General features: G+C 46.5%; 1 protein-coding gene across 3 annotated transcripts in view; it reads left to right on the top strand.

Moving 5' to 3' along the window:
- The window catches only part of PRDM15 (PR/SET domain 15), a 55,621-nt gene extending 44,580 nt beyond the window's left edge, over positions 1-11,041 (top strand). For all 3 annotated transcript variants that reach the window (XM_077342765.1, XM_077342763.1, XM_077342764.1), the window contains 3 exons: positions 7,853-7,933; positions 8,972-9,181; positions 10,389-11,041. In XM_077342765.1, coding sequence (XP_077198880.1) covers positions 7,853-7,933; positions 8,972-9,181; positions 10,389-10,868 — 771 coding nt within the window. In that variant the 3' untranslated portion in view covers positions 10,869-11,041. The remainder of the gene's footprint in view (positions 1-7,852; positions 7,934-8,971; positions 9,182-10,388) is intronic.
- Positions 11,042-12,960: the final 1,919 nt, after the last annotated feature.

The following is a 12,960-nucleotide window of genomic DNA, read 5'->3' as shown; positions in this document are numbered from 1 at the left end:
GAGGGGAAGGCTGCGCCACTGCCGGTGGGGAGGGGGGGGGGGAAGCAGGCCTTCCCACCGTGCCCTGAAACGCCACACCCAGGGGCAATGCCGCTTCTATGTGTCTGCTGGGCGGCCACAGTGGGTGGGGGGCTTTCAAAGCCTCTTCTCAAAAGATGTGAAAACTGTGGCTTTACTGTGATCTCCCCAAAAGCTTTGGACCAAAGCAGGCTTGAGAAGAACTGGAGGAAAGCCAGGGAAACCTTGCGAGCAGGGATGGGCATGAACTGGTTCATGAGCCAAAATTCATCATGAATTTGGCCTGGTTCATGCCCTCTAAACCAAAGTTTGGGGGATGTGCTTCCACTGAACATTTCCTGGAGTTCTGTCCAGTTTGACTTGAGGCTTTGACCCATTTAAACCTAACAGCTGAATCCAGTCCACCTGTCAACTGTTAGGTTTAAATGTCTGGCAGCTCTTTAATCCATCTCATACACAAACCCCCTGATGCTTTGAAGCAGTGAGAAGCAAAACAAGACCACTGAAATGGCTGCCAGGTATTTAATCCTAGCAGGTTGGCAGATCCTCCTGTCAGCTGTTAGGCTTAAATATTTGGACAGTTATTTCAGCAGCACGTTTCACTTTCCCCAGCTTATTAAGTGGAGAGAAGTGAAACAGATCAGCCTGAAGTGGCTGGTTCATTTTGGGGCTTTAGGTTTGGTTTGGGGGTTCAGTTCAGGAACAATCTGATCAGCAGTGATGATCAACAGAGATCAGTTTTGTAAGTTGGACTTTATAGAACTGTATCCCATTGAAGTCCCTGCCCTCCTCAGTCTGCATCACTTAAAACTCTAGGTATATCCCAGCCCGAAACTGGCAACCCATGTAGAAACATTGTATGTCAGAAGTCCAAAGTTAGAAAATCAGATAGGGAAAGCAGTCACATGGAGGCAGTAATTTATGACATTTAGCATCCATAAGTACAGTTGCCGTTTCCTAGAAGCGGTGAGTCACAATATATTCTGCTTTAGATGTTACTTCCTCTCCGGAACTGCTTATTCAGCACTGGAGCAGTTCACAAACATCTGCACCTTCCTATTTTGTAATAAAATGTACTGCAAGCAATTGCAGAGAAAAATCTGCTGCCTGGTTATACAATATTTGTTGCTGATCATGGTACTTTTCAGACCTATCTGAGCCAAACCTCCCATTCTGGGAATTTAAATGGGTTGAATCAATGGTGGCTGAATTGCAATTAGGTCATTGGGTCACAATTCTGGCAGTTTAAATATTCCCCCTCCCCTGCTTTCTCAGGCAGCCCCTAAGAAGGTGGAGGGAAGAGCCCACCAAGCAGTTGATGTTTCATCAACAGCTGCCTGGTGGGCCCATAAATACTTCCCCCCAGCCTTTACGATGCTATGCAACGCCAGGTCGATCGAGAACAAATCCTCAACCCTGCGGGACTATTTCGCAGGACATGGGGTAGACCTGGCGTGCATCACCGAGAGCTGGGTGCGTGAAGGTGAAACAGTCGCCCTTAAAGATCTTGCACCACCCGGCTTCTCGGTCCTCCATCAGCCCCGGCTCCATGGTAGGGGGGGTGGGGTGGCGATCCTAGTCCGGGACAGCTATGCCTTCAGGGCTCTCCCAGCACCATCGATCCCAGGAGTTGAATGTGTCGGCCTGACGTGGGAATCGGTCGAGAACGTGGCCATCTGGGCGGTGTACCGTTCACCCACTGCCCCGCCCGATGCCCTGCTGGGCCTGCTGGAGGCGGCGGCCGCCTGGACATTGCAGTTCCCCAAATTATTAATTTTGGGGGACTTTAATGTCCATGAGGATTCGTCGGCTCCAGGACTTGGCCTGGACCTGCTGTCGGCCATGGCGACACTGGGGTTCTCGCAGTTTGTTGCTGGTCCCACTCATCAGGCTGGCCACACCCTGGATTTGATATTTGGTGCTGGTGTTGAGATCGATCTGGTGGCTAACAACATCGTTCCGTGGTCTGACCACCATACCCTGAAGGCTCGCCTACGGATGCCACCCCTCCCCTGTTTGGGTGACGGACGCATTTTAGTCCGCCCACGGAGACTTATGGAATCCGAAGGATTCCTGAATACTCTGCGGGACCCGATGCCCTCCGGTGTCTCGTTGGAGGCCTTGGTAGAGGACTGGCAGTCCCGCCTGTTGGCCGCCATTGACGAGATAGCCCCTGAGCGCCCTCTCCGCCCTCGCCTCAAGCAGGCTCCGTGGTTTACCGCGGAGCTTCGGGAGAGGAAGAGGGAGGTGAGACGGCTAGAGCGAGTGTGGCGGAAGACCCGCGACGAAGCTACAAGAACATCTCATCGCACGCTTATGAGGGCGTATGAGATGGCGGTGAAAGCGGCAAAGTGTGACTACTTTGCTGCGGAAATCGCGTCCGCTAGCTCTCGCCCAGCCCAATTATTTAGGGTAGTTCGGACCCTTACTGCCCTCGAAGGAGGGCACCAAAATAGTAGACAATTGGAACTTGGCTGCGAGGCTTTTGCGAGCTATTTTGCGGATAAGATCTTGTCGCTCCGTCGTGACCTTACTGCCACAGTTGATACAGTTTGTGAACTAGAAGCTCCGTGGCCGTTACGGGGGATCAGGTTTGATGGCTTCAGGCGGCTCTCTTTATCCGAAGTGGACAAATTGCTAGGGTCAGTGAGGGCGACCACTTGCCCCCTTGATCCCTGTCCGTCGTGGTTGCTTAAGACCAGCGACCCACGGATAGGTGTTCCCCTGAGGGAGATTATAAACCTCTCCCTTACATCGGGAGAATTCCCTCAGCGGCTCAAGGAGGCAGTGGTTCGCCCTCTTCTGAAAAAACCATCGCTGAATCCGCGGGACCCCGCCAGCTACCGCCCGGTATCGCATCTTGCATTCCTGGGCAAGGTGGTTGAGAGGGCCGCCGCGGACCAGCTCCTAGCATTTTTGGAGGAAACTTCGGCCCTTGATCCATACCAGTCTGGCTTCCGTCCTGGCCATGGGGTGGAGACCGTGCTGGTCGCCCTGACAGATGATCTCCGGCGCCAGCTAGACCGGGGCGGGTCGGCCATTCTCGTGCTATTAGACCTGTCAGCCGCATTTGATGTGGTTGACCACGAGCTCTTGGTTCACCGCCTCGCTGATACTGGGATTGGAAGGGTGGCTCTTAAATGGCTATCCTCCTTTCTAGAGAACAGGTCACAGAGGGTCGCTGTGGGGGAGGAGTTATCCGACTCCTTTGCACTCCCATGTGGGGTGCCACAGGGAGCGGTGCTCTCCCCCACGTTATTTAACATCTATATGCGTCCCCTGGCTCAGCTGGTACGGAGTTATGGGCTTGGGTGTCATCAGTACGCTGATGATACCCAGCTCTATCTCTTGATGGATGGCCGGCCAGATCTCCCCCCAGAAAAATTTGCCAGTTGTTTGGAAGCAGTGGCTGGATGGATCAGGAGGAGCCGCCTGAGACTCAACCCCTCCAAGACGGAGGTCCTTTGGCTAGGCCGAAGGGAGCAGGAACAGGAAGCGCGTCTTCCCTGCCTGGACGGGGTACAATTGTCATCTGTGCCCCAAGCCAGGAATTTGGGAGTGATTCTGGATACCTCACTTTCCATGGAGGCCCAGGTCACTAAGGTAGCTCGGACGGCGTTTCTCCATCTACGCCAAGCTCGGCTACTAGCGCCCTACCTGCCCCCGGAACACCTGGCCACTGTGATCCATGCAATGGTTACTTCTAGATTAGACTTCTGTAACTCGCTCTACGCGGGCCTACCCTTGTCTCTAACCCGGAAGTTACAGCTGGTACAGAATGCAGCTGCACGGGTCCTCACTAAATCATCTTGGAGGTCCCATGTTCAGCCTCTGCTGAAGCAGCTGCACTGGTTGCCAGTTTGTTTCCGGATTAGGTTCAAGGTTTTGGTATTAACCTTTAAGACTATACGCGGCTTGGGTCCTGCATACTTGAGGGACCGCCTATCTCCTTATGCCCCCCGCAGGGTACTTCGCTCTGCGGGTAAGAATTTGCTGATGATCCCAGGACCCCGGGAGGCACGCCTGGCCTCGACAAGGGCCAGGGCCTTTTCGGTCCTGGCCCCTACCTGGTGGAACGAGCTCCCTGAAGAGCTGCGGGCCCTGTCGGAGCTCTCTGAGTTCCGCAGAGCCTGCAAAACGGAGCTCTTCCGCCAGGCGTTTGTCTAAGGCCGGGTGATGGCCCGGGGCTAAGATCGGACCCCTCTCCCCGGAGGGGGGAGGCCAGTACTAGACTGACCTGGTTCCCCAGATTGTTCCACCCTATGCCCAATTATCTATCCGTTCCCTTCTGCTCATCCAGTGGGCCTGTACGGGAATAGTTTTTTTAATCGCCATCATTGTGACTCAGTCATTATTTTAATGGGGTTTTAATGGGGAATTTTAATGGTTAATATATTGTATTTGTATTAAAACATTGTGAACCGCCGCGAGCCGGTTTCCGAGAGCGGCGGTCATACAAATCAAATAAATAAATAAATAAAATAAATAAATACTGGCACTGAGAGCATTCTCCTCTGTAAGAGAAGGCTTGGGGAAAACATTTAAAGGGCCTGCCAAGCACACTTTAAATGCCTTCCCTCCATTTCTCAGGCAGCACATAAAAAGGGGGGGGGAGCATCAGCTGCTTGCTGGGCCCTTGCTGGGAATTATTATTTTACCCCCCAAAACATGGAGCTTTGCAGGGATAGAACCCGGTTTGTCTGTATTAAAGGCCCCAAGAGTGGTAGGGGAGATCTGCTTAGATATTGTCCCAATGCCAAGGCCATTAGGAAGTATAGTTAGGGAGACAGCCAGCTTGGGGTAGTGGCCCTTAACCTGGAAAACTGGGTTTGATTCCCCACTACACCACATTCAGCCAACTCGATGACCTTGAGTCACCTACAGTCCTCTCAGCTTCAACTACCTCACAGGATGTCTGATGCAGGGAGAGGAAGGGTAAGCAATTGTAAGCCATTCTGAGACTCCTTTGAGTAGTCTTCTTTCGGGCAGCTCTTCTTCTTATGTTTTGGCCAGGTTACTATGCCCTTTAAACTAAGGTGACCAGATTGTCCCACTTTTGGAGGGGGCACCTGGCAAATTGTACTTATGTTGAAATTAAAAAATATATATTACAATACTATTTTTGTGCTATATGCATTCTATGAAAATTTTTGTTGCTCCATATAGACAAAATTTTTAATCAAGACCCCCCCCCCCCCCCCGGTCAATGGTGTCCTGCTTTACCAGTGTTAAAGTCTGGTCACCTAACTTTAAACATTCACACACATTCCACTAGGGCAATGGCTTCTTCAGCAGGTTTTCTGGATGGAGTGCTGTTGACAAAGATTTGCAGAGTTGCTACCTAGTATTACCTCTTCATGCAGGGAATGCCTGAGTGTCTCCCTCCTTGGCCTGCTCTGAGAAGCCATTGGCCAGAAGGTCCACATTTAAAGGAAAAGAATCCCATAACAGACAAGGAGCAAGCAAAAAAAGACTTACACCATCCTCCCAGCTTCTTCTGCCTGTGATCTAGCTAATTCTCTTTAAGGCAATGGCAATTTGTACAGCTGGGTGTAGTGGTTAAGAGAAGCTCCTTCTAATGTGGCAAACTGACTTTTATTCTCTGCTCCTCAAGATGCTGGATGACCTTGGGCTAGTCACAGTCTTGTTAGAAACTGTTTTTACAGAGCAGATTTAGAGCTCTTTCAGCCTCACCTACCTCACAGGGTGTCTGTTGTGGGGATAGGAAGGGAAGGCAATGAAAAGCAGGGTATAAAAGCATACTCTACTACTGTTTTCCTCCTTCACATGTCCCCATGGTGCTTCATTGCCCCATCTACAGTTTCCCCATCTTCCATGCCAGAGGTCTCAAATTTGCTTTGTTGTGATGGTCTTGGAAAGATTGCAGCAAAATGGCATGCATATCATATCATGTCGGATCCTGACTGCGGTATTCTGCACCAGTTGCAGTTTCCAGATAAAGGATAAGGGTAGGCCTACGTAGAGCAAATTGCAGAAGTCCAATATGGAGGTGACCGCTCCATAGATCACTGTGGCTAGGTGCTCTGGGTCAAGGTAGGGCACTAGTAGTTTGGCTTGGCAGAAGTGGTAAAATGCCAGTCACGTTACCTTTGTGACCTGGGCTTCCATTGTAAAGGAAGCATCGAGGATCATGCCCAGGTTCCTGGCGGAGTGAGTCGCTAAGAGCTGTGCACTGTCCAGAGTGGGCAGGCGTGCTTCTTCCCATGGTCCCTTCCTACCCAGCCACAGGACCTCTGTCTTTGCAGGGTTGAGCTAAAGACAAGACTGATCCATTTTGTCACTGCTTCCAGGCATGTGGCTAAGGATTCTGGGGGAGAGTTAGAGCAGTCATCCATCAGGAGGAAGAGCTGGGTGTCATCTGCATATTGGTGGCAACCCAGCCCAAACATCTACACCAGCTGAGCAAGAGGGCGTATGAAGATATTAAATAGGATAGGCGAAAGGACTGCTCCTTGTGGGACTCCACATGTAAGGTGGTGACAGCTAGATACTCTCTCTCCTATTGCTACCCTCTGTCTGTGACCCCGGAGATCAGCTATTTGAGGGCTGTTCCCTGTATCCTGGTGTCGTCGAGGTGGTGAGCTAGGAGCTCATGATCAATTATGTCAAACGCTGCTGACAAGTCTAATAGTAGCAGCAGCGCTGACCCACCTTAGTCCAGTTGGTGACGGAGGTTGTCCATCTGCGCAACTAGCGCTGTTTCTACCCCATGGCCAGGCCAGAAACCTGACTGAAATGGGTCAAAGGCTGAAGTTTCCTCAAGGAATGCTGATATTCGGCCCAGAGCAGCCCTTTCAACCCCAGAAACGCTAAATGTGAGACAGGGCGGTAGTTGTCAGGCTCCTATGGAGCCAAAGATGTTTTTTTTAGCAACGGGCATACCACTGCCTCTTTTAACCCTTCCAGGCATTCTCCCATCGAGAGGGAGAGGTTGATTATTTCACAGAGGGGGGGGGCTCCTATTCTTATGTCTGTTGTTTTTAGGAGCCATGATGGACATGGGTCTAGTAGGCAGGTGGTTGGCCTCGTTGTTAGCATCCTGTCCAGGGCATTCCCAGGGAAGAGGCTTTTACAGGCTGCCCTGGGTCCCAGCGTGCCAGCAAGGGGGCATTTCTGGACCTCCTGCAGCCCTCTCTCCAGAAGGCACACAGAGGCTGTCCCAGGAAGCAGCTCATTCCCCCTCCCCTCCCACAGGTCCTTCGAACTGAAAGAGAGGTCAGGAGGCCAGGGAAACTTACTGGCAGCACGGCATGCTCTAAGGGTGTTTCCTATTCCACCCAGCAAACCTCTGAAACCAACAGGAAGTTGGAGGTGGAGAGCTGAATTGTATTAGCCCTTCCTGGCCAACGGTTCCCTCCTGATTTGGGGCTAAACTACCAGAGAGGGCCAGCTCTTATTGAGGGGATATTTCCGGGAGGGGCCAGTCAGGTAGGGAGTAAATTGGCCCTTATTGGCAGAGTGCAGTTTGACCTGGTTGGCTCTCATTGGCATAGTGTTCACTCTCTCTATTGGTGGCACACCCTCAGTGAGGGCCAATCAGGTAGTGAGTGAGTTCTCAGCTTGAGCTTTATTATGTTTAATGATGATGGTGATGATGATTAGCTATAGTAAATCAGGTATTTAGTCTGCCACTTTATATGCCACCTTTTTCAAAAATGTTATAAGTTATTTAATGATCAAGGGCAGGTGTACCCTGTTGTGCTAAATCTCTTGTACCGGTATGACCAAATGAATATAAAATAAATCCATTCACATGGTAATACATTTTAATTCTGCTTCAGATGATTAATTCCTTAATATATTTTATTTTTAGGTGCTCTCAGTTAGAATTGATGACTTAGAACCACTTCCAGAGACCACAACAGTAGATGCTTCTTCTATAGGGATTGTACAGGTAAAAACTGAATGTGAATTTTTTTATACAACATCCTATTTCTTCTTCTGTATATGTTGGTAAAAAGGGATGGGAACCCAATTTCTTTTACACTGTATTTAAATGTATTCTCATCCTTGTGATTGAAGAGATCCTTTGAGTTTGCATTATCACAGCCATCGCTTATAGATTTTGTGACATAGAGGATGGCCGTCACTGCCAGGAACTTTCATCAGTGAATATCTGCTGAACAAAAGAGATGCTTATCCATAACTAATATGATCAGTCAGATCTTTTAAAACTCTACTGGCACACTTTGCATATATCAGTCACAACCCCCAGACATTTATAATCCATTCATACCACTTGCTTAAGACCATTTCAGTCTGTCCTTGATGAGATCTATATGGGACATGCCCATAAAAGTATTCAACTTCATCCTAAGAACTGTAGCATGGACATTTCCTGATTTCAAATAATCCAGTGAGCCAACACTTAAAAACATAAATTGCTCTACTATCATCCTCTGGTTCCACTCTTGCATGGAATCCACTGCAGCCAAAAATTTTGCCACAACTAGCATTAAAACAAAATCTGTATTAAGTAGCAGTGAAACCATGGAACTGGAAGAAGCACCAGAAGCTATCATTGGCTGAATCCAAAAAAGTCACCAATATGCAGTCAAAAAAGATATGAGCTATAGAGTTTGGATCTTTTGCCACACAGTGCTGTTTCTCATGGTGATCTAGGAGCAATGCGCTTGGTGGGTTCTTCAGAAAACTGACTTCTAGATGGAATTCAGTGTGACATTGCTAAAGACACGGCTTGTCTCTTTACCCAGAAAAACAGTAAATAGTTAATTTTTTCCATGATATATCCGCTTCACCATGAGATAATGCTTCAACAACATTGTGGCATCAAAAGAAGAAAAGAAAGTATACTTTGTGGTTCCTTTTTTGACATATTTCACAGTGCCAGCATAGTTTTACAAGAGATATAATAACCCAAAATTGAACAGATTAGTGATATTGAATGTCATTGAAAACTCTGTCTATGTAGCCAGATCTCTCCCTGGAACAAGGAGAGCTACCAGAGGGCAAGCATATGAAGACTCATAAACGTGGCCATAAACGAAAGCATAAACCAGGGGAAGAGGAAGAAGTCCAAGTGCCTGAGGACTCTGCCTTCAGTGAATATTCAGAAAAAGAAGTTGAATTCACAGGAAATGTGGGGGATGAGACCAATTCAGCTGTGCAAAGTATTCAGCAGGTAAGTGCTATTTACAAAGGCACTGGAAAAGAGCATAAGTTTATAATGGATTGCTGGAACTATTATTAAAAGATTCTAATGAGGGTATGAAGTTTGCTTTGGGCCATTGATGTGATAACTTGTGTAAGAAAGGGACCCATAAAAGTCATGCTGTGTCTGACTGCAAGTTCCCTCTTAGCAGCTAAATTCATTCCCATGTGAGAAAATGCCTGCATTTTATGAACATCCGCTAGGGCAGCGGTAGTCAACCTGTGGTCCTCCAGATGTTCATCAACTACAATTCCCATGAGCTCCTGCCAGCAAATGCTGTCAGGGGCTCATGGGAATTGTAGTCCATGAACATCTGGAGGACCACAGGTTGACTACCCCTGCGCTAGGGAGTGGCAGATTTGCTTCCTGTTGCTGATTCTGCTGACTCTAGCACTGTGGGGAGAGGTGATGGTGAAAATGTTGCCCCCATCCTTCCAGAATCTCAAATGTAGCAACATTTTATTCCATAAAAATCAAAGCAGTTATTAGCTATGAAACCAGTCTTGCCTCTTGCCCTTACATAACTGTCATCCAAACAGATCTGCCAACTGGTAACTCTTGGTAAAATGGTAAAACCTAAAGTTCATCCAATCACTTACCCTTTATTTGGAATTATGCTGCTTTATTTGCCAGTTTCCATTCATAATGAATGTTGAGGTAATTACAATGAATACCATCCTCTCTGGCTGCAGTGATCCTATTTGTTTTATGTAGTTAATTTTGATTAAATTCAACGAATGCAAGTCTTAATTTTGACAAGAAATGTACTAAACAGTAATTTGACATAGATTTTTACAACATTTTCATCCAGGGTGAACTGCCTTTTACAGGTTTACAGTTCCCATAAAATTCACATGAGATCTACAATTTATAAATGTGCATATTAAACACAGTAATCAAGAAAGACTTTTAACCCACTGGAACAATAATAAAGATTTATAAAGGAAGTAAAACATTTTCTGTTATCATATTAATCTTTTGCATAATGTAGCTCTGACTCTATTCTAATTTTTGAGCTTCCTTATTCCTTATGTGATAGTAATTCCATTTATGCCATCCACAGGGGAAAGTACATATAGTTATGCTGTCTGTTGCTCAAAATTCTTGGGTTTTGGAATGATGTGATTACTTTGCTAAGTAAAGCCATTTTTAAAATCTCAATTGTTTCTATCCTCAGGTGGTGGTGACCCTTGGCGATCCAAATGTCACGGCACCTTCTAGCTCTGTTGGGCTGACCAATATTAGCGTCACTCCCATTACCACTCCAGCGGGGACTCAGTTTACAAACCTACAACCTGTGGCTGTAGGCCATCTTGCGACTCCTGAACGCCAATTACAACTAGACAATTCCATTCTCACTGTGACATTTGATACAGTCACTGGTTCTGCAATGCTTCACGGCAACCGCCAAAATGATATCCAAATACAGTCGCAGCCTGAAGCAACAAACCCTCAGTCCGTGGCACATTTCATAAACCTAACCACTTTGGTGAACTCCATTTCTCCGTTAGGGAGCCAGATATCAGAACAGCATCCCTTGACGTGGAGAGCAGTCCCTCAAACAGATGTCCTGCAGACTCCAGCCCAGCCAGCACAACCACAGGCAGGACAGCAACAGGTCCCAACAGAACAGCAACAGCAGATGTACAGCTACTAATTTGTACTTGAAAGAAGATTCCAAACTGTGAATTGGCTTGTATGAGCCCGGAGGCACTTAGCAGAATCAATTGCTGGATACCAAGCAGAAGTGGAAGGAACTAACTTAAGGAATGACATGTAAGCTGATGTTCAGTTTGACATACAGTGGCCTTGAGAGTCTCAAATTCTACAGACATCACCCCTGTTCATACGCAAGGTAGTTAGCCAGCTGGCTGGTTTGGAGCACTGAGGCCTCATAGGGGATTGTAATACATTTGACAAACAAGGCAGAGAAAGAAGAAAAAGAAAATATAGTTGCTGCAGCTTCAAAAAGCTTAAACCAAGCAGGTTTTTAACTATAAAAATCACAGTGACCTAGGGTTCAATAGCCTGGCTACAGGATATAAGAGCATAGTTGAGCAGAAGTAAACGCTTTGCTTTTTTCTAGCTTAGACAGTCCTGTATCTAATGAGGGGAAAAACAAGTGGGTGGCAATAGGGTGGGAATTGTCCGTGATGTGAAATGTACTTCATTTAATTAGTTGTTTCCATTATGGTGAAGGGCAAGTGCTTCTCTTTCAGTAAGTCAGTTGTGGGGACCTCAGCTGAAACAAGTAGTCAGACTGATATTAGAGCACCAGTTACGGTCTTATAATAAGAAATTAAAACTTGCTTGAAGCTTATGGTGGATGGAACTCCCACAAATTGGAAGACTTATTCCCAGAACTGTCTTTTGAATAAAAAAAAATTACATGTAGTTAGTAGGCCTGGAGAGCAGTACTTCCCACTAAAACCGAGTTTGTTAGTTAGCGGTGAGTTTACCAGTTAGTCGTCTTCTATCATGTAACATACACATATATATTTCAATAAAGGTGTTTTCCCTTTTGCACATTCTGTGCTCTTGGTGGATATTTACAAATTAAGGGATATTTTCTATTCACTTCACAAATCTTTAAATTTTTCCACCTGTAATAATTGATGCATGGATTGTGCTAAAAAATGATGAAATGGAAACCCCACAGCAATGTAATACCTGGGTGCCAACCGTAATGTACCATCTGTTGAATATTATGGTGACCACAAGGAGGCAGCCTGAACTAGTGCTTGCTAAGCACGGAAGGGAGCAGGCAATAGATCTTCTGCCACTGTCTACACTGAAGTTGGCATTTTTGCAGCCTCATGAATGTACCTGCCATACCTTGTGTTAAGTTCTATCTTTTGTGAAGCAGCAATGATTGTATCTTCAAAAAACAAAGGAAAGGAGCCCAGCAGTTGCTAATGAAAAATGAATAAAAGTTCATCTTGCCTCTGCATTTGTGAATGATTCTTCCTAGCCAAGAGATGAAGAACGTAGTATGTTTGAAAAATTGTGTATTCTTTGCCTAGTAAATTTCTTCACAAATGGACTCACAATTACATCTTCTGTGGTTAATATTTACAAGAATCTCTTATGGCTTAGTATGCCAATGAATGCTGTGAAATCATAAAACAAACAAAAATAGATAATCAGGAATGAGTTAAGATGGAAGTTGTATTTCTCTCCTTTTCTTCTTCAATGTTCCATCCACATTTCTTTCATTCTCTATTTTCTAAACATTATATAAGGACAAAAACTTCACAGGGAGACGACTATGCAGCATCCTTGGTGTATTATGCATGGCAGGAAACCTTGCAGAAAGTCTGCCCGAAAAGACTTTTTAAAAAATTTCTGCATGTGGAACAGGTTCCATCATGGAAAAGCCACCATAGTATCTTTGTTTATGCATGGCATAAGGGGGACTTCGTAGCAGCCACTGCGTTTTTTCAGCATGCATAAATACTAGCATGTTTTTGATCTCCTCTCCTGTGCCACCATATACCAGTGGGGAAATGGACAGCCTCTAGTACCTGGTCCATGTATGGGAGTTTGAGGCATCTCTTGTCCATGGCAGACCCTCCCACCCCTGCTATGACAACATGACACCAGTAAAAATTAATTTATGCATTCAGGGGCATTTGCAGGCATTTCAATCCACTCTCTATGAGGAACAGCATACCTCTGAGGGGAAAAGATTGTACTGTTTACAAAAGGCCACATGGAAATTTCTTGTTTAGGGCTCTGTGTCCATGAAC

This window comes from Paroedura picta, chromosome 6 (genome assembly GCF_049243985.1).
Source record: "Paroedura picta isolate Pp20150507F chromosome 6, Ppicta_v3.0, whole genome shotgun sequence".
Taxonomy (NCBI): Eukaryota; Metazoa; Chordata; class Lepidosauria; order Squamata; family Gekkonidae; genus Paroedura; species Paroedura picta.
The sequence above is the reverse complement of the archived record's forward strand: the minus strand, read 5'-3'. Positions and strand labels throughout refer to the sequence as shown.